Here is a 27,445-nt window from a genome sequence, read left to right on the forward strand (position 1 = left end):
AAAATCATAACTACTCAAATCACGGTGTGTCTGGTAGAACAAATTTATTACAAAAAAATGGGCATCGCTAATTTTTACGCTACGTGAAAGTTGACGCTACCAGCTTTCATTCAAGCCCAACATCGAAATATTCCATCGGGGGAACTTTTTCATACAAAAATTGGGTATGTTTGTTAAGTAGAAATAGGGATTAATTTGGAACCGTGCATTTTGTATGGGGAAAACCAGTATTCTGAAAAAGTTGTTCGGGATCCCTCGGTGGATTTTTTTGAGGGACCCTGCAAATGAAAGCTGAAAGCCTCTATTTTTGAATAGCGAAAAATTTGACGATGCCTATTTTTTTGTTATAAACTTTCCCCATACACACGCCGTGAAATCTAATCTTATACATACGCAGCCAGTACGCGGAATCACCCTGGAAAGCAATCGTGTTACTTTTCTTGTCAATATGTATTGGTGCTTGCAGCATATCAGGACACATACATCAAAGCGGCCAGGTCTATTGCGTTGTATTTACGCGCAAAGTGTTCTTCGAAATACTTGGAGTACAGAATATTTTCTTTCGGCAAGGAACTTCTCGAATTTACAGGGGAGGAAGGATGCGTATACCAAACGATCCAGATTACATGTTGATGAATATGTTTTAAATATATAAGAATGTGTATAATAGAGCTATGAATAAAAAATGTGTAATATTGGAAAAATCTCCCCTATTGTTGGGTTGTTTTTATAGATCTAAATAATGTCGAACCTCCTATTCTGTATGATCGGTGTTATTCACATGGGGTTGTCGCAGATTTTTTTCTGCTTTCTCCTATTGTTTCTACAAGGGTGAAGTTACTCATTTCGCACACTTTCTTCCTAATGTCTCGTTTATTTAATTTATATTTTCAAATTTATATTTAATAAACCACCCACTGACGACCACTTTTTTTAAAAAGCAATCAAACCAAAACTTCTTTGTCTTTTTCGAAATATACACGACAAAGCGAAACGCGAGGCACAGCTCTTTCAAAACGGGGGATCTCAGCCCGGAAAGTGGAGAAAGTAAACCTTGTGGTCACTTATTACCGTCAAATGGTATCTTTCCGGGTTAGAAAATACGCACATCTTCTTACCGGAATCTGCGACGGATGACGAAAATTTTGGAACTTGTCGGAACGAACTTCGCGAGTTATTTATTTGGACATTTTTCTAAATGTGCGAAACCAAACTTTACTTGCAGCGTAGAAACCCCGGCTCAAGCGTGTACGTGTTAAAAAAGCAAAACTCACTGAATCACTATACATAGTTAAACAGACTTCATGCCTTCGGTAATGGAAATCACCGAAATCGATCGGTAATATGTGAGTTTACCGAAGTTTCGGTAATCGACCAGTTTTTGACAGCTCATTACGTCAAAAATTGCTGAATTTCGGTAAACTTCCTGGCGCATGTCAGAAAAACTACCGAAAACTCTGTAAAGCGTCGGTAAATTATTTTACCAAAACTTCGGTTACGAACGAACTGGTCGGCGTTCAGTCAAAGTGGACTACACAATTTTTCGGTCAGGTAAAGACAAGCTGAGGAATTCGTTAAACCTGAACTTTTCGACGTTATTTTGATGCAGATGCTTCCTTACATAAGAGAATAATAGTATTTCTGAATGTAATGGCAGAGATTTCAAATTTCAAGTGCTTGCAGGACATTTTCTTGAAATCATTGAAAAACAGATGGTCCGGTCTGACTTAACGCCGACCAACTATGTTACCGAAATCGGTAACTTTGACAGCTGGCAGTATTGAATCATCGTGTTTGCGTTTTCTTGTGCTGCAGTGAACATCAGTCATCAATTGCATCAGTTTTCAGAAGATTTCGTGTATTATTTCACTTCATTCTTCAGACAAAGGTAAGTAAAACGTGACTTATGTTTAGTTATTATAATTAACAAGAAAAAATTGCAGCTGTTTGCTTCCGATATCCTCTTGCGGTACGTCGTCATCATCACTTTTGGAGCTGGGAGATTGTCATCGATGGATCCGTCTCCACCTCCAATCTCTGCACGCAAATGCAGCACCATCTTCTGCGGTTGGCCAGATTCGCGATTCAACACTTCAATATAATTAGTTGTTATTGCCATTGACTTTGTACAATAAATTTCTTGAGCTTAGTGAAGTTGCTGATTTATTTTGTGATTGTTTTAGAATTGAATATCAGGAAAGCAATATCCATGGACTAAATTACAGTTTCTTCGGTAAACGATTACCGAAAGATCAGTAAATTTGACAGTTGTGCTCCAGGTTGTTATTTACAGATGGTTCGGTAAATTTTCAGTTTACCGAACGCATCACCGAAAGATCAGCTGTTGAGATTTCGGTAAATAATTTACCGAAATCGGTAATCTGTGCTAAGTGTGTACATTTCAAATATAAGTTTCGAAACGATCGGCCGAATCAAAAACTAAACGTGCGATTATGAACAATCGTAACTATTTTAAGAGAAAATCAATACATATTCGATATGCATGATCCTAAAATTGGCGAAGAAGGGAAAACTTTATTCAAAACATACTTAAGCGAAGCTTGTCAATTTAAACCTTTTATTTTTCTGCGTTTGTATTGTGTCACTCTATCACAATTGTATGTCAGACAATTTGTTGTGTTATTCGTGTAACGATCTATTATATTATTTGGTTGAAAATTTTAAAGCAAGTAAAAATAAAAATTTTGAATATTTGATGCAAACTAAAATAAATTTCTACCTGTACAAAACAAGAAAATCATTCTCTAGAAACTATATACCGGGCAACAAATCCATACTCATGTTCTTTCGTCTCCTCTTTACGCTACCCAGAGAGCTAAACGCAAGAGAGCGCACGAGCCTACGGATAGAGACCGTACTTTGCGTGTCTCTATATTCTAAGCCCTGCTACGCACCGTACGTAAACTTTTCGCTTTCGAGCCCTACTTAGCAGCGACCGGTGCGGTTCGTTTCTTTGTTCGGGGCTCTACTTACCGTTAAAACGCTTGATTGAGCCCATGAGTGGGCTTGGTCTAACATGTGACGTTTTTCTTATCGTCCTTCTACGTTGATCAAATTGATGTGGAGTACTAGATCTTTTTGTTCACGCTTTTGAATTATTTGAATTTGAATCAAAAAACTGTCAGATTAACGGAATGTATCACTTTTTTAATATTGTACACCGTGGCTGCGTTTGCATAAGATTATCTTTCTCTCTTCTTGGCGTAACGTCCTCATTGGGACAAAGCCTGCTTCTCAGCTTAGTGTTCTATGAGCACTTCCACAGTTATTAACTGAGAGCTTCCTCTGCCAATGACCATTTTGCATGCGTATATCGTGTGGCAGGCACGAAGATACTCTATGCCCAAGGAAGTCAAGGAAATTTCCTTTACGAAAAGATCCTGGACCGACCGGGAATCGAACCCGTCACCCTCAGCATGGTCATGCTGAATATCCGTGCGTTTACCGCCTCGGCTATATGGGCCCTATTAGATTATATTAGATTCATTAGATTATTTTAGATTCAAATAACATACACTTTTTCAGACTTTCCAAAAAATACTCATGTAAAATACTCATCTTATGAAAAAAGAAAATCGTGAAAGTGCTGTTCCTTTGAATATCACTAAGAATTTGCATTCTTTGACAGATATGTATTTCGACCTCAACTGTAAGGTCGTCTTCAGTGTCTTGCAGTGGAAATCAAAGGAACAGTACTTAACACGATTTTCTTTTTACTTACAGATATTCCCCTAACAAGCCCAGGTTCATCATCACTCATCTTATATTGTTTGGTGGTCATATCATCAAACAATATTATACATTTCGGATAAATCAGATTGTTACACGTATAATCATAAAATTTTATTATATTTTATTGATGATTGATTACCGTAAAAGATCTTCTGGTCTACTTCCAAACCAAGACGTTCGATGGTAATTTATGCAAATTTTCGTGCAAAAATATTATATGTCAGATTTTGTAGTTGTAGCATTTTGCCTATTAATGTTTGACATTATGTACGCTATGAAATCGATACAAGTTATTTTAACAACACAAAGTCGGGTGTTTTTGTTTTTACTTTAGGTAGCTTTTGCTTTGTTCATATTGATTGCATCTTGAAACTGGCTATTTCTTGTTTTCTGATTTTGTATGATGGATTTGAAGTAAAAACTAAAATATTTGCCTACTATTATTTTTTTATCCAAGTGTTCCTTCTGATTTGCTTTGCAATCACCCCAAATTGGTTGCTTTTTGGCACCGTATTCTACAAACCGTATATTATCCGATTGTTATTGCTCAGGCACAGTGATTATAGCGTGTTTGAAAGCTCGCTCGTCTTCGTACCGCGACTGTTCAGTGATTTATAATAAGCGCCATCTTTGCTTTCTAAATGGACAAACACATTGTGAAATGACTTATTTTTAAATAATATGAGGCGAAAATAACTTACTGAGTTAGCATAATTTCATTTCGTAACTGATTTCAAACAGAAAACAGAATAAAAACAATCTACAATAGAGACCATAAAAAACTGCACTTAGGAGCTACAGCAAATTTAGGTCGAATGAATAGGATGTGTTTGACGAATGAGCTCCCTTACCAGATCTTAAACATTTAGATGTGTCTTCGTGTATTACCTAACTAACTGACTAAATGACTAAATGACAAACTACGGGGACGTTACAGGGCTATAGCGCATATTTGGTACACGAACAGAAATTAAAAATTATTGGTCCTGGTGAAATCAGGATTCCCATGCGCAAATCTGGGAGCAGTATCATATGCTTCTATCTTAGACAGAGTGGGTGCACAGTAAATTTTCAGAGTTTTTCGTAGTTTACTCCACTGTGCGACGTGGGAGAGATCGTACTATAAATGAGTAAACTAAACACAGCACACTTTATCAAGTCAATAAAACACTATACCACGAGTCGCATGTGGTACGTTTTCTCTATGACATGTCGAAAAGCTTCTCAGTACAAGTGATAGAAAGTAATTAGGTGCTTAAAAAAATTAGTGGGTCATTAGACAGACTTTAGAGGATCTAATTCGATTCAGTTCCCATTCGATGAACCGATTTGATATCGCCCATTCTTGAATACGATCACCAGCACCGTAATGTTGTCAACCGAGCCTCGATTGTACGACTGCAGGGTGATACTTTTAGCACCAAAGTGTGGTTCATCTAACCGCTCACGGATGTAGGCGACGGCTTCCTCGTTGGTAAAGGTGTCCCACAACCCATCGGTGGCCAGAATCAGGAACATCGGTCTAATGAGAAGCAAAACAATGATCATTATTCGTCATTGAAGATCTGTGTCCAACACTTACCGATGATCCACCAGATCGAACGACAGAATGTCTGGCTCTGCTATCACAAGATTCTTCTCCTTGAGCGGGTAGTCGCCCATGGCTCGCGAGGTGGCCAATATACCGGCTACCCGCCAAACGCCCTTGAAAGAAATGAACCCTCCAGCGTCGGCAATCCGCTTCTGCTCCCGCACTTGCTGCGGTTTGTGGTCGAACGACAGCGGTATGGCGTTGCCCTTGTAGTCGCACATCACACCGCGTGAGTCACCCACATTGGCCACGATCAGTTTGGTGTGATGTATCACCGCAATTAGGGCCGTCGTTCCGGCGAAGTTTGACTGGAAAGGTAAAATATAGGTAAAATTTATATAGTGTTATTCTATTCTACTTTATCGAACTGGTTGCCTTTCTGCTGCTTTCACTTTTTCTACTTTATACCTAGTAGAATGATGAGCACAAGGATGATGATGGATAGCCGTTGTTCTTTTCCAGTCCGATTGGGGGTCCATTATGAGTAGCAGTTCGCCGATGTCCAGGTATCCGGGTCCGTTTGAGCCATGGGGCTCAGAAGAGGGTCAGTGTCAGTTGCTCTCGGGGGAAAAGCAACTGACGAAAAATTGCAAGTGCCGGGGCTGGGAATCAAACCCATGACCATCCGCATATAAAGCGAACGTGTGACCAACTACGCCACGGGCCCCGGCAATATAGTGTTATTCACTGGAAAGATGAATGCTTTCCCATCCCAATATTTGTGAAATGTCATTTCGACTTATCAGTTTTGGCCATTTGTAACACCTTCTTCCAGCACAACCTTCCTTATCGATACACCCAAAGATCACCTCAATGGACGCAATCGCAAATTTACCACGATCGGATTGACACACGACAGCACTTTCTCGACATTATCGACGTCAGGACCTATCAAGTCTTCAAAATCGACTGAGAACACTAACTTATACTATACTTAGCTCCGTCATTAACGCTCACCACAGTACAACCTCAATAGAATGACTAAAGCAACTGGACATCACCTCAGCATTTCGAGGTAGCGTCGTCGGACGAGAAGGAGCTAATGTGGCCCCTTTAGAGGACAGATTACAGTAAAAGCAGTCATAAAAAATACATCCTAAAGCACTACTGTCAGGTACGTGAGATGGAGTAAATGGACCAAATGGTTCGACAAGAAGTGCATGAGTAGATAGAGGAGAAGAACACAGGTGCAGCACGGAACAGCAGATTCGCCACATTCAGCAATAAAAATAACTCCGGGAAGAAGCTAAGTAATGGAACTGATGTAATGTGTCCCGAACAAAAAGGTTCAGGAATAAGGATACGAGTGAAGTAATTGGCTTCTTTAACGGTGTTCAGATAATTCCATATTCTGAGTCTGCATGTCAAACTGAGCCGAAATCCAAATTTTCATGAATTTTGGAGCCCGGGAACCTATTTAAAAATCAATTTGAAGTTTGTATGGGAGCGATTTGTCGAATCACCCCTCATCGCAGTTTGTACTGGGCGGAGCTGTCAAACAGTTGTCCAACTGTCAAAGGGTGATTTCAAAAAATCTCGTTGAAATTGATTTTAGGTACCAAAATAAGGTTCTAAAAATCTGAAAAAAAAAATCATAGTGACTCAGAAAAAGGTGCTCTTTCGTATAAAATAAAAAAAAATCAATACATTTTTTTAAATTTAAAAACCCAATTGATGTGAAGTAGTTGAAAGGTGGAAGCAGCACTTTGATGAGCATCTGTATAACGCGGAGAACATAGGCATGGAGAACCAAAGCAACAACGGATTAAGGCGAAACTGGATTCATCATTTTTTGGTTTTTGATTTTTATTTAATAACGTAGCAATATTTTCAAAATCGGGTCTCGTGCACGTGTAGAGTATGGATCAAGGTACATGGGATAGACAAAATGATCGGGACAGGCAAAATTTTCCCTTCTCAAAAAAAATTCAAATTGTTGAAACTTTTCGAAAAGTAAATCAAATATTCTCAAATTTTCACTGTAAGTTGATCAACCATTTGTGTATCGGTGGACAAAATTTGGAAAAGATAGAACTATTCTGCACGAAGTTATAAAGATTCCAGAAAAAGGTATAATTATCCGATAGCCAACTTTGAGCTGTTATATCTCGGGATTCAATGAACCGAATGTAATGAAATTTTTGACTTAACTTAAAATTCTTAACACAGAGGAAAATAATAACGATTAGATTATTTTTCTAATAAAACACCTTTTTTTTAATTTCAACATCATTTAAAAATTCAAGATGCTAATTATAGTTCATTTAAATTCCCTCTAATTGTCTTGAATACAGATATGTTTTGAAGGAAAGTAACAACATAGCCGACAATTCATTGTAAAAGTAATGGGATGCATATTGAAAATAGACCAATTTACTAAAAAACCATAAAATTAATACAATCGCTATAACTTTTTCTCTTGTTAATAATTTAAAGTTGAGTCAAACGCTTTTCAGAGCTTATTATATAAGTCATAAATGGACAAAATTTGATTGCATTCGGTTCATTGAATCCGGAGATATAACAGCTCAAAGTTGGCTATAGGATAATTTTACCTTTTTTTAAAATGCTTATTACTTTGTGCAGAAAAGCCCGATCTTTTCCAAATTTTGTCCACTGATACACAACTAGTTGATAAACTTACAGTCAAAATTTGAGAATATTTGATGCACTTTTCGAAAAGTTACAGCTAATTGGTCATTTTTTGAAAAAAGAAAATTTTGCCTGTCCCGATCATTCTGTCTATCCCCTGTATCTCCTGAATTTGTTTCGTGATGAAAATGTTTTTCGTTTTAGCAGAAACCATTTTTAAACAAAATTCCACAAAGAAATAGTTTCTGCAAAAACGGAAAACATTTTCACCACCCAAAAAATTCAGGATATACCTTGATCCATACTCTACATGTGCACGAAAACCGATATTGAATATATCGCTTCGTTATTTAATGAAAAATCTAAATCTAAAAAAATGAAAATGCTTCCAGTTTCACCTTAAACAACTATGTCAGTGCAGCAGAGAACGGCAATCAAACAGCTTCCACCAGTGGTGTCATCGAGGTTAGTTCAAATTACTTACTAAGAAACCAGCTCTTTAGAGCAAAAAAAAACTATCGTAATAAGAATAAGCTTTCATACGGGTGCAATCGAATTTAAAGAAGTAACCGCGAGATTGTTTCAAAATTTTTGGATTTCTTTTGAAATATTCAATATATTTCCTTAGAAATTCCTCCACGCGTCCTTGAAAAACTATCAAGGGTTCATTCAGAGATTTTCTTCTGGAAATGCTTTGCTTGTTCTTCCAAAAATTCTTATAGAAATTCTATTAGCCATTCATCCAAAATTTCTTGAAGGATTATCTTAGAAAAGTTGGAAGGGGAATGGCGTTCAGTCTTTGGAGGAATAACTCAAATAACTCAAACACACCGAACACAGTGAACAAGCGCACCGATACAGACAATCTGAGCAATACGTACGTCGGCGTACTACACACTTTAAAAAACAATACACGAAGCCAGGCCGTCCAACAGGCAAACGAATCGGTACAACAAGAGTTAACACAATCAGAGTAAAAGTGGCGCCAAAACGGGCAACTGCATCGCTGTTCTGCGACCCGGATAGTTTTTCGGATATTTTTCGGATATTTTATCCCATCCATGCGCCTGCGGCGGCAGAGTAAGTAAAACCAGACGGAAGGTTTACTTGCGCAGCATGCTTGCCTGGTACTCATGTGAATTCTTGTTGTAGCGATACGTTACGTCTGGGACAAATGTGGCCTATGCTGTGGGCTCATACTTACGACAAAACGGAGCATAGTTAGTGAGTAGCATAAACACAAACATAAACACAACATAAATCGAACCATTGTCCACAGATTCCCAGAAGAAGGCGCAATATAGCGACCAAAACGTCGGATGAAAGCTTAAGAATCCGTTTTTGAGTTGTTCCTCCAAAGACTGAACGCCATTCCCCTTCCAACATAATCACCAACAGTCGAAATTCGAAGAAATATCTTAGAAAAGTTTGCATGGATTGATTCAGAAATTTCTTTTTGAATTTCTTCACAAATCTTTACGAATGTTTGCAATAGATTACTCCATAAATTGCTCGAAAAATTCATTAAGAAGTCCATCCATGGGTTTGTCAGGAATTCCTTCATGGATTCATTTAGCCTCCAGGGAATTCTCTAGAGGATCCTTCCAAAAATTTCTCAATTCTCAAAATTCCTGCATTTTCAAGAAATTCCTACGGGTGCTTCAGATATTCCATGAAAAACATCTCAAAAATTCCTTCAATAAGTTTTCTTCGGATTCCCTCTGGAACTAGAATTTGTTTAATCGATTCTTTCAGAAATTCTTTCTTAGATTCTTTCGGAAATTGTTCCGGCGATTAACTCAAAAAATCTTTCCGGAATTCCTCCAGGTACTTTTTGATAAGGAGATTTCTTCAGGAATTTTTCCAGGAATACAATTGAAAATTTCGCAAGAATTTCTCCACGGAGTCTTAGAGGAACTCATTCAGAAAATTCAACGGAAATATTTTCTAGGAATTTCCACACAAATTCCTTTAGAATTTTTTCAAGAGGCCTTTGTGGCGATATTTTCAGAAGTTTTTCTGGGTTCTTACAGAAGTTGACTAGGTGTTTGAAAATACGTGTATAAATACCTCCAGGGATATTTTTTTGAAAATCCCCGAGTAATTTTACAAAAAAATTGCTTCAGGAAATTAAAATTTACCATCAGAATTAAACCAAGGTTTTCCAAGAAGGTTTATGGCATATATTTCTTCTGGAATGTCTTCATAAATTCCTCCTGAAATTTCTACAGAAATTACTCTTGAGATTTCTACAGAAATTCCTTTTTGAATACTTTGTGAAATTTCCATGGGATTCCATCAGATAATCCCTTGGGGCTTCTTCCAAGATTACCTCCGGAAGTTTCTACATGAATTCGGCTGGAGATTTGTCCAGAAGTTCCTCCACAGATTTCTTTTAGAGTTTCTTCAGGGGTTCTTTTAGATTTATGTCGATAGACTTCTACCGTTTTTTTAATATTTTTCTTTCAGAAATTTCGTTAAGAAATTTCTTTAAAAGTTCAGCCATGTTTTTTTAGAAAGTCCTACTTGGAATGCCTCTTAAAAATCCCACAGGAATCTCTTCGGAATCATCCAAAGATCGTTCAGGATCGTTCAGGAAATCGTTTAGCATTCTTTTCGAAGATTCATGCAAAATTCAAGGATTCTTTTTTAAATTACTCCCTGGTTACTTCAGAAATACCTTTTAGGAATTACTCATAAAATAATGGAGAATTTTTTTAACGCACCCCAGAAAGATGTTTTAAAAGAATCAATGGATAATTTGCTGAGGAATCCCTGGCAGATTTCCTTTACATACCGCTGGAGGTTCCTAAATACTGGTGGATATTCCTTTCAGCATTTGGTGGGGCAATTAGAGCGCAAATCAGTCCAAAGCCGATGATAAGGAGGGGTTATGGCTGAATAGTCTTTGCTGACATTGGCGTAGCTAGGGGGGTTCCAGGGGTGCCTGGCACCCCCTAGAACAAATGTGGCACCCCCTAGAATTTTTCCAGTCATCCAAAATTTAAAACTGCAAACAATAATTCCAATATTTATTTATGGCACATTTGAACATAATTTAAGCACACCCGGAATTACTTATATTCCTGTTGTACGTTTTGGCACAGACAAATAGACGTATCACTTGGAACAAAATGCGATAAAAATCATCGTCACGCAAACATAATCGCCCAATGCTAATTATGCCGTGGTACGCAAATCCACTGAGTAGATGGCGGTAGTGAGCAAACGTCAAATAGGAGCAAAAGCGATGCGAGCGCCATGACCGAGCGATTTGCGAACTACGGAATATTTGAATAATCCGTTAAAAAGGGAAACGATGGGAAGGGAGTAAGAGTGAGACGTCTGTTTGTCTGTGGTTTTGGCGTTTTGGATATTGGTATGGTAAGAACAATCAACAGACTTCTTCATGGATTCCTCCAGAAATATCTCTATCTATTAATACAGCGATTACTTCATGGAATTCTTCTAAGGATTCCTGGTGAGATTATTCAAGACAATCTTCCTGGGACCCTTTCAGAAGTTCCTCCAGTGATTCTTCCTGGAATTCCTTCAGAGATGTTATTCAGAGCTTCTTTTGAAATTCCCATGAAATTCCTCCAGGAGCTTATAGTGGCCTTCCTCCGGGAGTTGTGGCTAGGATTCCTTTAGCAACTTCTGCTGCGATTCTTCCAGCAATTTCTCTCCTCCAAAAGTTCTCACTGTGGTACCTTCAGGAATTCTACTAGGGCAGTTCTTCTGGAAATTTTTCCGGAAAATTTCCTAGGATTTAAAGAAAAATCCCTTCGGTGATTCTTACATAAATTTCTTGAAGTTTATATCCAGGACTTCCTCCAGAGGTTCTTCCAGAAATTCCACAAGGGATTTCTCCAAGAGCATCTATTGGCTTTATGAATTCCAGCTGGAATTCTTCAAGCAATTTCCATTAGGACTCCTATTGAATAACTTTCGAGAAATCTTGCTGAAATTCCGCCAGAAATTCCACCTCCTGCGATTCCATTAGGGATTCCTTCAGTATATTTCTACTGATTCTTTCAAGGCATTTGTTAGAGGAACTTCTCTTAGGATACCCCCGGCATTCCTGATTCTAGGATTTCTCTAGAAATTACTTCTATGATACCGTGATTTCGGGTGAAATTGATCACTTTTCACAGTTTTTGGCGCCTAACCTTTGAATGTTTGTCGATATTGTTAAATTCAATGCTTTAAAACAAATACGACCAAGGTTTTCATCAGTCAACGAGGTTGAAAATTTTACAGCAAAACATTTTATTATAATAAATAACATTTTAAATAGAAATCGAAAATTATACTTTCGGGGTGAACTTGATCAGTCAGTGAAATGGCTTTGTAAGTGCTGAAAATATTTTTTTCTTTCTGAATTAACCACCCTAGAATGCGAAAAGCTATGCAAAACTGTTACAAATTTAATTTAATTATTTAAGTTAAAAGATTATTAAATTTGAAGAAAACGCCTGAAAGTATGCAATTTCCTCACTTATTATGTGTATCAATATTGTACTTCCGGAAAAGTACAATTTTATACATAAATTACAATATTTATAGAACTTTTGATGACGTTATCGGGTTTAGCAAATGATTTGCAACTATAAACATTCAATCGAATATTCATTACATGTGCGATACAACTACGGTAACAATAGTTTGAAAGTGTCTTTGAGCATGCCTAACATGCAGTTTCGGAAAATATTGAAATCCATACCGAAATATGTGACTATTTGGCTGTCAAACATGTTAACTCATCATTCAATAACCCTTGAGCCAGATTATGATCATTTTCCACAAATTGTTTTAAATTTAAAGCGTTATGATCAACAAAAAAAAAATTGCCCTCTCGGTGATCAATTTCACTCGAAATCACGGTACCTCCCGAGGTTCTAGGAATTCCTCCAAATATTCCAGCCGAGATTCCTCGAGCAATTCCCGCAGTTCTTCCAGCTGTTCTTCCTCCAGAAATTCTTTTCTGAAGTACCACCAGAAATTATGCAACAGATTCTTCTAGAGCTCCCCGTTTTTTTTTTTGCTAGGATCTTTCCATGGACAAACTTTCTGGAATTCTTGCAGAAATTCCTTTGGTTGTTCTACCACGGGTTTTTCCAAGGACTAATCCAGGAATTCCTCCAGAGATTTTATCCAAAGATTCCTCCAGAAATTTCTCATAGAATTCCTGCAGAAACTCCTTTTCGCCTTACTTCAAACAACTTCTGCGGTTCTTCTTGCAATTCCTCCAGAAATTCTTACTGTGATACAAGAGAAATTCTTCTAGTGATCCCTTTACGAATTTATCCTAGCATTGTGACTGGAATTCTTCCGGGCAATCTTCCTGAGATTCATTCAGAAATTCCTCCTGCGCTTCCTTTAGGGCTTTCTCTATAGATTCTTCCAGAATATCTCTACCGGTTCATACAGGGACTACTCTAGGTATTCCAAGGATTTTTTTTATTCCTCCATGCATTCCTGATGGGGTTTCTCTAGAAACTCCTGTATAGTTTCATCCAGCCATTCCTCCTAGGATTTGTGCTGAGATTTCTATAATGATACATCCCATAATCCTTCTAAGAATACCTATTTTTTTCTGTGACTTTTCAGAAGCTCTCCGGTGATTCCTCGAGGAATTTTTATCCAAGGATTCTCTCATAAATTTATCATTGGATTCCTCCAGGAACTCCTCTTGGCTTTCATCCAGGAACTCCTCCTGGAATTCCATAAGCGATTCCCGCTGCTTCTAATGTTTCAGGAATGTATCCTCCAGAAACTTTTATTGTGATAGCTTCAGGAATCCCTCTAGGGATTTCTCCTTGCATTCTTGCTGGGATTCTTTTAGGCAGTTTTCCTATGATGGAGATTAATCATGGTCCTGAAACACCTCTTGACCTTCTCAAATGAATTTCAGCTGAAGGAATCCCAATAGAAACCTCTAGAGGAATCCCTAAAAGAATTTCTGGATTAGTTGGAATTTCCAGAGAAATCCTAGAATGTATTACTAGAGAAAAACTTGTAATTAATTAGAAGGCACAGAATGTTCCTAACTGACAAATTGAGAGATGAATTAGTGTAAAAAATCGCGTTCTGGTGGCATTCGAACCCACAACTCCGTATTCGCTAGACCGCATGGCCATTTCTTTGAGGTTTCCTTCGGCATGGTTGTTTTTTGATTGAAAATTACTGCGGTGGTGCGGTGCGGCTATATTCTATAAGAATTCCTACAAACATTCACAAAAAAAAATTCTAAAAAATTCACAAAGAATCTTCCGAAATCGACAAAAGAATTTCTGAAGAAAATTTTGTAAGAATTCCTAAAAATAATTGCCGTAGACTCACCGTGACAAAGATTTTTTTTTTCAAATAAATTGCCGAAGGAAATCACTAAGACATTTGCCGAATCAATTTTCAAAGGAATTACCGAAGAAGTTCCCAAAGTAATAATCGAAATTTCCAAAATTTCCCAAGGAATTGCTGATAATATTCCTAAATAAATTTTCAATGCAAGTAACATGGGTGTTGCCAAATGTATTCCGAAATCATCTGCTGCAGGAATTCCGAATTATTGAAGAAAGCTAGAAGAAATTGTCTAAAGAATTTTCATGAAAATTATAGAAACGGCTTATAAAAGAATGTCCGAAGAAGTTTTCGAAGGAATACCGAATAGCATACTTAGATAATGAAGGTCCAAAAAATCTACGAAAATCCCAAAAAAGTAGAATGACTGTAGTACTGTAGAATAAAAAAAAATGTGAGGAAGTTCCCAGGGTCATTGTCGAATGCATTACCAAAAGCTTCACTAAAAGAATTTCCAAATGAATTGCCTGAAGAGTAATTGGAAAATTTCAAAAAGTGAATATCAATAGAATTGCTGACATTTAAAAAAACATGTGGTGTTTCAACACTAAAAATTGGCGAAGGATCTCTCGAGAAAACGTTTTAGAAGGTTTGGCCATGAAATAAAAAAAATCCTAGTTCTAATGGAATTGCCGATGAAATTTTCAAAGGATACGCGAAAGCTGTTTAGTATCAAATTCCAAACATATTACCAAATAAATTGTTAAAGAAATTGCTGAAATGGATCCAAAGATATTATCGAAAAAAATGCCAAATCCAAAGGAGTTACTGAGAAATTTCCAAAAAAAAAAATGAAATAAATTGCAAAATAATTTCCAAATAAATTACCGGGAATATTCCCTGAGGAATAACCGAAAAAATGTTTTGCCGTAAACACAAATTTCTTATATTATACGCAAGGTTGCAACCATTCATTTGCGAAAATTTACATTCATTTGCTATTATCTCAGTTCAGAAGCATGCTATCGAAAAACAATGTATGGATGAATTTAACCTTGTAGTTTTATCTGAAAGTCTGCCGAATAACATTGGGGTCGCACACGCATTCCAAAGTCGTGAACGAGCTGTGAAGGTAACTTTCCACAGCGTGAATGAAATTTACATTCACCACGTGGAGAGTTGCCTTCACAGCTCGCTCACGACTTTGGTATACGTTTGCGACCCCAATGTTATTCGGCAAACTTTCAGATAAAACTACAAGGTTAAATTCATCCATACATTGTTTTTCGATAGCATGCTTTTGAACTGAGATAATAGCAAATGAATGTAAATCTTTGCAAATGAATGGTCGCAACCTTGATTATACGTACAAACCAGACTCAATACAATGTTGGTTTTACGTAAGCCAAAATTTGCGGGCTAATTTTTCCAGCGACGCAGTATATCAATATACTAAGAAGTTGAGGGTGGATCGGTATTTCCTTTTACAAAAAAAAAACACAGCAAAACAACCTGGAAGCCACTGAAACTGGCACCCTCTAGGCACCCCCTAGGAAAAAATCCTAGATACGCCAATGCTGACCATATAAACGCCATGGGATAGGAAAAGGCTATTTTGGAGTGGGATTAGGGTGTTGGTATAGACTTGACGATATCAATGCTATTCATATGCAAAATAATTTTAAGGCTCAATAGTGAATCGCATACCTTCCAAAACCAAAAAAAAAAAACAATAATCCACAAAATGCCAAGCAAGTCACAGAAATCAAAAGCGCCCGATTGTTTATTTTGTCAATTATAACAAACGGGCACTTCTACCCTCTCCGACTCGCCAGTTACCCCGGAAAAAATGTCCCTTCAGTTCTGGAAAATATATTATTCCCAATTAATCGAATAGTCCGCGTGGTCTTGTAGTACCCCTTCTAGGTAAGAACCAGTCATTGCCATACATATTAAATGCTAGACATGACCCCATGGATAGCATTTGCATATGTAAAAGCTTTGCTGATGTGACTTTCCTATTAGGAAATTCGCTCATCTCATGTTTGTCTTCAAAACCTTGTCTAGCATAGAAAATTGAAGTTAATAAACAATACATTACAAGGTTCAAATTCCCATAGAATGAGATCATTGGGCCCATATAGCCGAGGCGGTAAACGCACGGGTATTCAGCATGACCATGCTGAGGGTGACGGGTTCGATTCCCGGTCGGTCCAGGATCTTTTCGTAAAGGAAATTTCCTTGACTTCCTTGGGCATAGAGTATCTTCGTGCCTGCCACACGATATACACATGCAAAATGGTCATTGGCAGAGGAAGCTCTCAGTTAAAAACTGTGGAAGTGCTCATAGAACACTAAGCTGAGAAGCAGGCTTTGTCACAGTGAGGACGTTACGCCAAGAAGAGGAGAGGAGGAGGAGATCATTCATTCGCTCTACAACACCATAGAAGATAATATCACATTGGCTGATTACAGTACAAATGCGAAAAATCTCCCTTTTCCCCTTTCCGCAACCCGGGGACGTGCCCTGTTGGATTTAGAAAGCCTCGGAGAATATTACAAACCTTCAATGGCATTCCCACACACTAACCCACATTGCCCATTCAGGGGTCTGACTGGGCCTATTATCCTCCCTCAGTTTGTAGTTATATTTTCCCGACACATAAATGACTTCGACAAATGTTCGATATACTATGCAGCAACATGATCTGTATAACTATATTAGATGAATTGAAGATCTGATTTTTACAAAACTGTTTGCCATTGCTTATACATTCAGCTATTCCAACCATTACTGCAAAGCACATCGGCCACATGCCCAAAATCAAAGTTTCCAAGAAGATATAATCCAAGCCCAGGGAAAATACTGGTGGATATTTCTGTATAAAAAAGGTGAAGGGGAAGATTGGAATTCTCAGAGAATATTACTAAAGCAATTCTAAAAGGAACAACTCATGATGAGAGATGTTCTAGAGCATTTCTGATTTAAGTCCTACAGGGGTTCAGAAGGATTCTTGATTCTTGAAGGAATCTCATAATAAATTTCTGAATGGATCCCTTGAGTATTTTCTGAATGAATTTCTTGACGAGCTCTTGGAGAATTACAGAGTCAATTCTGTGCTTGGACACGAATGCCAACTTATTTGGTAAAGTGTCTTTAATAAAATATTATAATAAAAAAAGAGTCAATTCTGTGGGCCCTTTTCGACTTGTTATGCAGTATGTGATATGTTTTTATGCTATGGGAAGGTTGATAATGATTATACTTTTCTCAAAAAAACTAACTTTAACTCTATAGTACGGAGTTAAAATATGGAGTCCTTACTTTTTTGAAGTAGAAAAAATGTTTTTCAATGTTCAACATGAGTATAGTTTTTCAACGTAGGTAACTGTTCCATTAGTTTGGTTGTCGGAAAAATTAGATAAATTTCATTTTTAGATTATGATAGATATGATTAAGAACATAAGATGTGTCGTCAAGATTAGTAAGAATCATCAAAATTATGTGTATAAGGCGCCAAATTCAAGTAATTTCCATGGGGGCGTACCAGTATAAGAGGGGAGCAAATTTGTAAACCTCGAGAAACTAGCTCTGGATTTACCATGAGCCCTGACTTCCACGCTGAGGAGTTGAAAAGGACATTCACCAGCTCAAAATCAACAAAGCAGCTGGTAAGGATGATATGGCGGCTGAACTCATCAAAATGGACCCAGATATAAGTTGGCCACTTGTCTCACCGGTTGATAATCTGGATCTGGGATATTAAACAGTTACCGGAGGAGTGGAAGGAAGGAGTAGTCATCCCCATTCGCAAAAAAAGGTGACAATTTGGAATGTGAGAAATTCCAAGAGATCACCATTTGTTATCCCAACCGTCGTCTGTGACCTAAACACAAATGAGTTCGGGGAAAGTTATCAAGCCAGCTTCAACGACGCTTAGTTCACAATGGATCACATCTTCACCTTACGATAAATCCTTCAGAGACGCCGTGAATGTCAAGTCCTAACGGATCACCTGTATATCGAGTTGAAAGCCGCATACTACAATATCTACCGCACAAAGCTATGTATGATATCTTGTACCGACTTTTCGAACCATCTAAGCAGAATACCCTCTTCAAATGAGTGTAATCAGTTTCGTACATAGGGCGGAATTAAAAGGTACGAAACTGATTATACTCATTCTATGTATGATAGTTGACATTACGTATGTGTTTATTTGAACCTCACTGAGGACTCCGACAAAATAAGGAATTCTCTTTGGTTCTCTTACCTTCCCTGGAACGGAGGGTTTAATGTGACGAGCCGGTAAATTGTTGTGCTTTGCGGGCGATAATGACGATATCGTTAGAACAATTGGAAAGGTGGCCAAACTGTTCAACCACCTGAAACGCAAAGTAGCAAAAATCGGAATGGTGGTGAATGCGTCAAAAAAAAAGTACCAAACACGACCGAATTCGTCTAGAAAGTAATGTAACGATACTCACGATAGACAGGGATATCTTCGAGGTAGTGGAGAAATTCATCTACCTGTATCATGTTTAAAACACCAAAACGCCGGGAGTCCTCTACAGACACGAGACATGTACCATCTTCGAGGAGGACCTGCAAGGACTCGGAGTTTTCGATCGACGCGTGCTAAAAGCAATCTTCGGCAGTTTGCAAAAAAAACTTCGTTTAGCGGCAAAGTATGAACCGGATGGAAGTCGGAACGATACAGTAGGTATGACATGTTTCAAGAATGCCATACAATAACCCTGCAAAGTTGATGTTATAGATGTAATTGGTACAAAAAGTTGAGAAACGTAGCGAGAAAGACCAGATGGATCAGGTAGCACGTGGTCTGGCGGTCATCGGGTGGAGAAGGGCAGCCGCAAACCGAGTTTCGACAAATTCTTGACGAACTTCTATATTACATGGGCCAAAATTAAATGAACGGTAATCAACGATCGTCACCCCCTAGGCAAGATACTTACCACCTTTTTCGCCATCTCGACCAGATCGTAATCGGCGGCCAGCACTTCGTCGGTGATGATCTTGCCATAGTTAATACTTCCATTTTGCACGTAGCACTTGGCTTCGTACGTTTTGGGTTTCGGATTTGCGGAACCCTGCTGGCCCATCGTTCCGTTAAGTAAATTCTCCTTCGTGATCTGCCGCATCGGCGACTGATTACCCATGTACTTGCTGAGCAGATCGGTCTCCAGCTGATGGTTCGCGTTGTTGCTGTTGCCATTGTTCGGCCCGCTACCGATGCTGTTACCGCTGGTTTTGTCTACAACGTCCTCCGTTTTGGCCTTCCGAAAGCTCTGTCGACGTTGCGTTAGAGAAGTGCCGCCGTTCGCTGTGGCTGCTGCTGCGGCTGAGGCGGTTGTGGTGGGATTAGAGTTGAGCTTGTGTCGTTCGTTCACTTCGTCGTCCGAGTCGTCTTTGGTCTTACTGCAATCTTTAGTGTCCTTAAGGTCTGCAAGTGCTGCCGATGATGGAACATTCTTTGCCGTGGCGATATTGGACGATTGGGTGAACTTCTGGTTCAGATTCCGGACCAGCACCGTTTTGGCGTAATCAGCTGCATACTCGCCTCCGTGACCATCGAAAATCGCAAACAATGATATGCCGGTATGGTTGATATTCTCGTCTATCACGAATCTGAAAATCAGAGGCAAGGAAAAGGCGTGGGTCACACTTCTTTTTTATCAGTTATTTTTAAATGCGTCGAGTTCGTCTGGGTGTCCATTGGGTTGATTTGGGAACAGAAGCGTGTGTCAAGATATGCAACAAAATTGATGGGCTATTACATGAACAAAGAAGTGGGCCTCGAATGGAATCTGATGAATGCTATCAATTATCGTAGATGTATTTTGAGGTGAATCACAAAACAATCACCTTCATCGCCATTGAGGATCATATGGCTTAGTGGAGGCCTGCCGCCATAAAAGCCGATTTATATTGATGATTGTCAATCTACTAAAAGATACTCGATAAGCCGGTGTATCATCCTCGAAAGTGTTAGAAAGCTTCAGATATACTGTTATACTGCTATAATGTGGTTTTAACCAGATATGACTTCGCTTACGAATGCTTGGTTCTTATTGTAACGGCTATCGGTTGGTGTTCGTTTTTGTGATTGATAAACTATCGCATATGTTAAATACAATCATCATCCTTCACCTATCAATCGGCAATCCACGACCAATGTAAACCTATGCCCTAGCCATTAGTATGGGACAAACATCAAATTCTCGCTCCAGTCGACTTTTTCGATCCCATTTAAGTCCCATATGAACTGTGCAAAATTTCAGCGCAATCGGTGAAACTATAATTTAGCGCAAGCGGTTCAAAGTTTTCATAGGATTTACTATGGGAAAAGTTGAACTTTCAAACAAAAAATCCCAGAGGTCGCCCTATGTCTCCTTAATTCAAATCGATCAACGCTTCTGGCAGAAAAATCATTTATGAAACTTTCCTTCGAAAACCGTAAATCGATTGGAAGTTTGTGGAAAAAGTTATTGATTTATTACCGACTAGTGATCCAACGAACGGCTTTTTGTTTTGTTTTATTAGCAGCACTGTAGCCGCTGCCTTGGCTGCTGCTGTTTCTGGGGGTGGTGATGCCGCCCGCCACCCCTAGCAACAACAACAGCAGCAGTTCTGCTGATAAAACAAAACAAAAAGCCGTTCGTTGGATCACTAATCGGTAAAAAATCAATAACTTTTTCCACAAGCATCCAATCGTTTTTCGGTCTTCGAAGGAAAGTTTCATAAATGATTTTTCTACACGAAGCGTTGATCGATTTAAATTAAGGAGACAAAAGGCGTCCTCTGGGATTTTTTGTTTGAAAGTGCAACTTTTCCCATAGTAAATCCTATGAAAACTTTGAACCGCTTGCGCTAAATTATAGTTTCACCGATTGTGCTGAAATTTTGCACAGTTAATATGGGACCTAAATGGGATCGAAAAAGTCGACTGGAGCGAGGATTTATTTTTTCCATACAAGCGTGTCCCATACTACTAGCCATGCCATAATACTTCGATACCCGTAAGAACTCGCACAGATGCAAATGCATATATCGCGATGCAGATCAAATCTACAGTGCGGCATACTATCAGCATGATATTGCTTTGCATTGGCGTTTTATTTATCTGAATAGCGTCCGAACAATCTGAACAACTATTTGTGTTCACAGAATAAATATTGAGTAGCAATGCATTATCAATGATTAGAAGACCGACGAGCTTATGGGTGATGTTATCAGTTAGCTGTTCATTTCTAAGAAGACCACCAGCGCCTTCCCTTTATGTTTCTTGACGGGCAGTGACTGTAGTATACGTGTATGTATGTATGTTGAGGTATGTTGAGGCAAGATTGATTAGGGGACATGATGGGTCAGTGCCGTTTCCGAACACAATGGACTTATCCACCGATGAACCAAATTCATCGCGGTTCGGGAATTTCGACACTAGAGCGGGGCAATTCCCAATCAGAATCCTCCAATTCTGATTGGAAACGGCCCCGCTCTAGTGTCAAAATTCTCGGACCACGATGAGCGGGACCATTCCCAATCAGAATCGTTTAATTCTGATTGGAAATCGTTCAATTCTGATTGGGAATAACCCCGCTCAAGTGTCAAAATTCTCGGACCCCGATGAATTCAGTTCACAGGACACACTTTTGGTCAGTTCAAGACAGGCGTTACGCTAATATCGCTAATAACACTTCTCCCCCCCCCCCCCCCCCTTTGTAAGGCTTTTTTGTATGTAAATCACAAAATTTTGCAAGGGCCGTAATACCTGCTGCTGATTTTCTTGTGCATTTTATACCAATCTCTCCTGAAGAAGACGTGGAGTTTAGCATCGGTTGGCGTGAAACATGTAGGTATAGATAGGGTTCGATGCACCGATGATAAGGCAACAAAGTTGCATTCAACCGCAGCCAATGAACCGAGCAGTTCGACCGATAGGGAAGTGGAACCATCTCGGCAGGGCTCCTATTTTGGGCGCTTTTCTGCTATAACTCCGCCAATTTTGAACAAATTGAAACCATTTTTGGAACGCGGTGGGATACGTATAGTATCTAGCTGTGTACAAAATTTCAAGTCAATTGGTTTGGAATTGACTGAGTTGTTGCAAAAAGCGCCCAAAATACCGGCCACTGCCCAAGTGGCTCGCTACGCTATTGGTGGGAAATCAGAATCTCAAGCAAGCTTTCGGGAGTGATGAATTATTTTTAACCTTTATCAATTGGATCGAGTACCATAAACGGTGCTCCGCGGTGATGCATTTACAATTATCATAATCTTTGTATAATCAGATAATTATACAGGTATGTTCCGTTTTTATCAACACGCTCCGCGATTTTCAGTTGACAAAAACGGAATAGTGATAAAAACGGAATAATTTTCTTTGACAAAATATTTTGTAACATTTTAATATGAATTGGAAGTTTTTCTGTAGAACACATTCCAAAAGTAAAAAAAATGCTGTTTACGATGAAATTTAGTTATTAAAGACATCAATTTTAGCACATCTGCAACCAGTTCAAATTACAGTTTTCTGACTGTGACGCCGACAAGAGGTTTTCATCACATTTGTGACCACATTTTGTGAAATTTTTTTTCGTTGAACGCAAGAATGACACATTAACAGTTCCAGTACCCGGATCGACGTTTTAAAATATGACATACTTCCAGGAATCATTAATCTCCAGGAACATAATTTCGATATCCTTACAAAAAAGGATATGTTTACTTCCTTTCAGAATGCATTTCTCCACGAGTATCATCAGATTCCTATAAAAGTTTCGTCTACAATACTTTTAGGAAATCTCCAGGAATTTTTCTAAGCAAGCACTTGTAACTTTTCCAGAATATTGGATTCCTCAAGAAGTTCCTCCAGATTTCTTCTAGGTTACTTTGTACCATGCCGCTTGTTTATCTTTTGGAATTCGATAAAAAATTTTAGGTAAAAGAAGTTTTGTCCCTTATGATTTCTTCAGAAATTCCTTGTCGGATCAACCTAGATGTCTTTTTTTTTTAATTTCTCCTGGAGTTTCTTTGGGGATCCCTTCAAATATTCCACCAGGAAATGGAATTTATTAACCTTCCTTATGCATTATGATGGCAACAGCTCGCTGAGGCAGTGCACAGTTTGGGCCTACAGGGTGCGGCAGGAAAAAATGCGAAAAGTTCAAGGCACTATTACACGCTAAATATGGGATATATATGACTATTTTTTCATGACAGTGTATCAGTCAATGTCTATATTCTAGCACTGAAAAATAAAAATGAACACATTTGATGTTTAACATGTGATAATGTAGGCCTAATAAACGGATATCAATAAACTGCGCGCCCAATGGTCATTAAACAAAATGACTATAACAGTAACAAAATTAGCTCAAATTCGATGAACAACCAGACCACACTGATCCAGAGCCATGTAGTTTCACATAGCAGATGAAATAAGTACATATATTTGATGATATTGTAGAGAAAATCAAAAATTTTGTTTTATCAGATGCGAAATTTAGCCACCTGTGCGATTTTCTGCGGTTTTAAAATTCTGTTTGTCTTCATCTTCAGGCGCCGCCCTGTAAAGGTTAGTGACCAAAATGGGAAATTTTTTAATTAACTTTTCAGAAAACTAGCCTATTATAGATCATGGAACGTTGAAACATAGATTGGTTAATGTCAAATGGACGAAAATAAGGTTTGAAGTTGAAAAACACTTTCGCATTTTTTCCTGCCGCATACTGTAGAATGGCCCTAATGCACAAGGTGTGCTAAGAAAATCATTTTGGGATTTAACCTAGGCATCCTGTGGAAATTAATCCAACTCGAGTTGCTTTGGAGATTCACCAGGATTTTACTTGTGAAATATAGGAGTATATCCGTTTCTTCAGAATTTCCTGCGGGAATTCTTCCAAGATTACTTTTTGAAATCCCTCCAGAACATTTTTCTGATATTTCTCCAGGGGTTCATTCTGGGGTTCCTCCAAAATCTATTTCGGGGATTCCTTCAACATTTTTTCTAGAATTTCATCAGAAGTTCTTTCATGGATTCTTTAAAGAGTTGCTTACGATATTTTTCCCTGGAATGTCCTTCATCAAAAAAATTCTTTTAAGGATTCCTACAGGACTTTGTTTTGGTATTTATGCGCAGTAGAAACACCTACACCTACTGGAACTATCATTATGAATACTTCCAAGAGATTCTATCTTTCATCTTTGATATTTCCCCATGATTAGTAGATGAACCAGCCTTGGGCGAGATTGTCAGATAATATAATAATAATTCTCCACGACTTATTACTGCGTTTCCTGGTAATATCCCAGAAGTTTAGTCTAGTAATCTTCCAGGAATTCTTTCTTCAAACCCTCCAGAATTTTTTTCAGGGAGTCCTCCTGATGTTCTGTGTAGAAATCTCCGGGGTGTTATTCCTGAGAATCCTCCAGAATTTCCTAGTGGGAAACCTTGAGAAATTCCTTCTAGAAATCCAGTATAAGTTCAGAATTGATGGGATTTATTTAGGATTTTTTGGGAATCCTTAGATTCTTTTGGGAACCCTTCAGTAGTTGCTGGAGAAATCCCCAGATCGTTTGTCAAGTTCCTAGACTCCTCTAGAGAAACTTATTTGTGGAAGACTTTCTAAAGAGACACGGACACGTTTTTTTAATGCTTCCAGTGAGCTATTTGCTCTTTGAAGGAAGCACGACACTAGACAACGGACTAGCATGCAACGCCCAGTGGCACAGCCGAAAACTTTTCCTGACAGCTGCGGCGGGAATCGAACCCGCGCTCCTTAGCAGTACGATGCGACTAAAGGCTTGGTGACCTTATCCGCACGACCACGAAGCCACAAACTTAACTCCTAATTCACATAAATAAACTTCTGAATTATTTCCTAACGATATCTCAGAAAAAATCCATTAAATAATCTGGAGGAATACAAGATAGAATCGCTAGTAGAAATAACTGAAAGAAACCAAGATTGTATTTTTAGAGCAATCGAAAGATGAAATCCCGGATAAAAATCTATGGGAATCTCCAATTTACCTAGTGAATATAGCAGTTGCAGACGGGAAAATTTGGACAGGGTATCAAGAATGACAGGAGAGATTTCTGGTTGAAATTTGAGCCCCGTCGAAAAGAAATAGCGACCAGAAGAGAAGAATGCAACACATCGCGTATTTTCAAGAAAATCATTTAAAAAACCGCGTGGAATTTATTGCACTTAAAAAAAAGTCTTGTAAAAAAGATTTAAGTGTAAAAATTCAGGCAATGACGGGTAAAACCCCGAACTATTTAAGTTCTCGAAGAACATTTGAAGAGGCAGGCCAAGTTCCAGTTGGTACGTAGAGCTAGAGTAATTTTTCTATCGGACTATTGGTTTAATTTTTCTCATGTTCACATAAGAAGTAAAATTATGCGTGAGAGAAAGCATGAATTAACATTATCTACAGCTCAATTTGGTGTTCAAAGCTATTGTAGCGTATACGTCTTCTATGTCATCATTGGTGGTTGCTTCAAATTCACTCATGAATGCACTGCGTCTAGATTGATGTTAAACTATAAATGACTCGTGTTTAAGGCAACAAATTTGACAAAAACTTTAGTGTTGACAAAAACGGAATGAAATGTTGACGAAATCGGATAGTGACAAAAACGGATAGTGATAATAACGGATAGTGACAAAAACGGAACATACCTGTAAATGAAAATTTGTTTTTTTCTTCTGGGTTTTGCAGATTCCCTGTTTTGAAGTCAAATGATAGGCCATTACTGTTATGTTTTCTTATCAGTTTCTGATACCAACTAAACAATAATTCAATCTTCTATATGGTTCATTCATTTTTTCACCTAAATTTTTATCAAATAATATATTCGTTATATTAAGTAGAAGATAACCGATTTTCTTCTACTTTCAGGTATTCTACTAACACGCCCAGGTTCATCATCATCAACAGTGATATTATTAGTAAGGCTTAGAAGTAGGAGTTCAACAACTTCTCAAAATGGTAACGCGTTTCTATATGATTATGTGCTAAGTGAAGTGCAGTCGTTTTATTGATCTTCAGAATCTTGGATCATATCAGTTTCCAATTGAAGGGCTAACTATTGAAGGTTTGTAAAGGCTTTGTGAAAGTTCTGGTGCAATGTAGAAACAAAGTAAAGTATGTCTAACGTCATTTAAAAGTCGGTAGACTAAAAGCGTCAACTCGAAGTATTGTAACAAGAAACGCGTGGGAACCATAAATAATTGTCGGTCCCGTTACCATAGTCTACTCATATATTTACCACCCACTGGGCTATAAATAGTGCTTCATTCTTGAAGTGGACAAAAGGGACACCCAAGGGGGAACCGCAGCCGCGAAACAATGATAATAATGAAGGCGGAAGAATTATATAAACAAAACCCTTGGCTATGACCGTCATACAAACTATTGATCTGCACTTTTTTCTCGTCGAGAGTGGCACTTAACTATAGATACTCGCACAGGAAACCCTGAAAGTGTCATTTGCGAAGGGTTGTGTCGTCACGAGTCAGCGTTTGTTTGAATATGTCTTTAATGTAATGAATCGGCAAAATCCACCAATAAATTTTCGATTGTTACCATGGAATTACTTTTCAATTGAGACGGAACCTGCTTCATAACTAAGTGATATAGAAAAAAATGTACAGAGATAAACAAACAGTGGTGAAAATGTAATTTCGTCATATCTAGATTCAATCAGCTCGTTTCAGAAGATGAACCTGAAAATATCTATATCTATCTATATACATAAAAATGCAGTAGTATACGTGGGAACGCGCATAACTTACAAACGGTATGTCCGATTTGGGTCGTCTTAGTTTTGTTGTGTTAGTTTTCACTCAATGAAGGTTTATGAGTCATAAAACATGAAAAAATTGAGAGTTTTTGAAAATCGATTTTTCGGAATTTTGAAACGGCACAGTGGGACAAAAAACTGTTGTTTTTTTAAAACTTTCATATTTTCTTCCAAAAAAATGAACTCCAAGTTATATAGTGTCTTCAGCAAAGTTACTTGAAATTACATGTTCTACAGTCGACATGTCGATGTTCTACATCTCGATATCTCTCCCTATCTCGATGGTTTGGTCGGTCCCTTCAATCTGCATACATTTTACCTTTCTACATGTCGATATCTCTTTATCTCGATATCTCTTTATCTCGATGCGATCTCG

General features: G+C 38.2%; 2 protein-coding genes and 1 long non-coding RNA gene across 3 annotated transcripts in view; 1 reads left to right on the forward strand and 2 right to left on the reverse strand.

The window, feature by feature from the left end:
• Nucleotides 1-1,745: 1,745 nt before the first annotated feature.
• On the forward strand, nucleotides 1,746-2,154 carry LOC134289015 (uncharacterized). Its single transcript, XR_009998222.1, has 2 exons — nucleotides 1,746-1,888; nucleotides 1,944-2,154. It is a non-coding gene; the product is annotated as an uncharacterized LOC134289015 (long non-coding RNA).
• Nucleotides 2,155-3,857: 1,703 nt separating this feature from the next.
• The window catches only part of LOC109398247 (protein phosphatase 1L), a 325,961-nt gene continuing 302,373 nt past the window's right edge, over nucleotides 3,858-27,445 (reverse strand). The window contains exon 6 of the transcript XR_009997448.1: nucleotides 3,858-4,641. The gene's annotated coding sequence lies outside the window, so the exon portion shown is untranslated. The remainder of the gene's footprint in view (nucleotides 4,642-27,445) is intronic.
• Nucleotides 3,858-27,445, reverse strand: part of LOC109419770 (protein phosphatase 1L) — a 40,272-nt gene continuing 16,684 nt past the window's right edge. The window contains exons 3-5 of the mRNA XM_062850127.1: nucleotides 19,214-19,886; nucleotides 5,336-5,652; nucleotides 3,858-5,275 (exon numbers count right to left, since the gene is read on the reverse strand). Of these exons, the coding sequence (XP_062706111.1) occupies nucleotides 5,059-5,275; nucleotides 5,336-5,652; nucleotides 19,214-19,886 (1,207 nt within the window). The 3' untranslated portion in view covers nucleotides 3,858-5,058. The remainder of the gene's footprint in view (nucleotides 5,276-5,335; nucleotides 5,653-19,213; nucleotides 19,887-27,445) is intronic.

Source organism: Aedes albopictus, chromosome 2 (assembly GCF_035046485.1).
Source record: "Aedes albopictus strain Foshan chromosome 2, AalbF5, whole genome shotgun sequence".
NCBI lineage: Eukaryota > Metazoa > Arthropoda > Insecta > Diptera > Culicidae > Aedes > Aedes albopictus.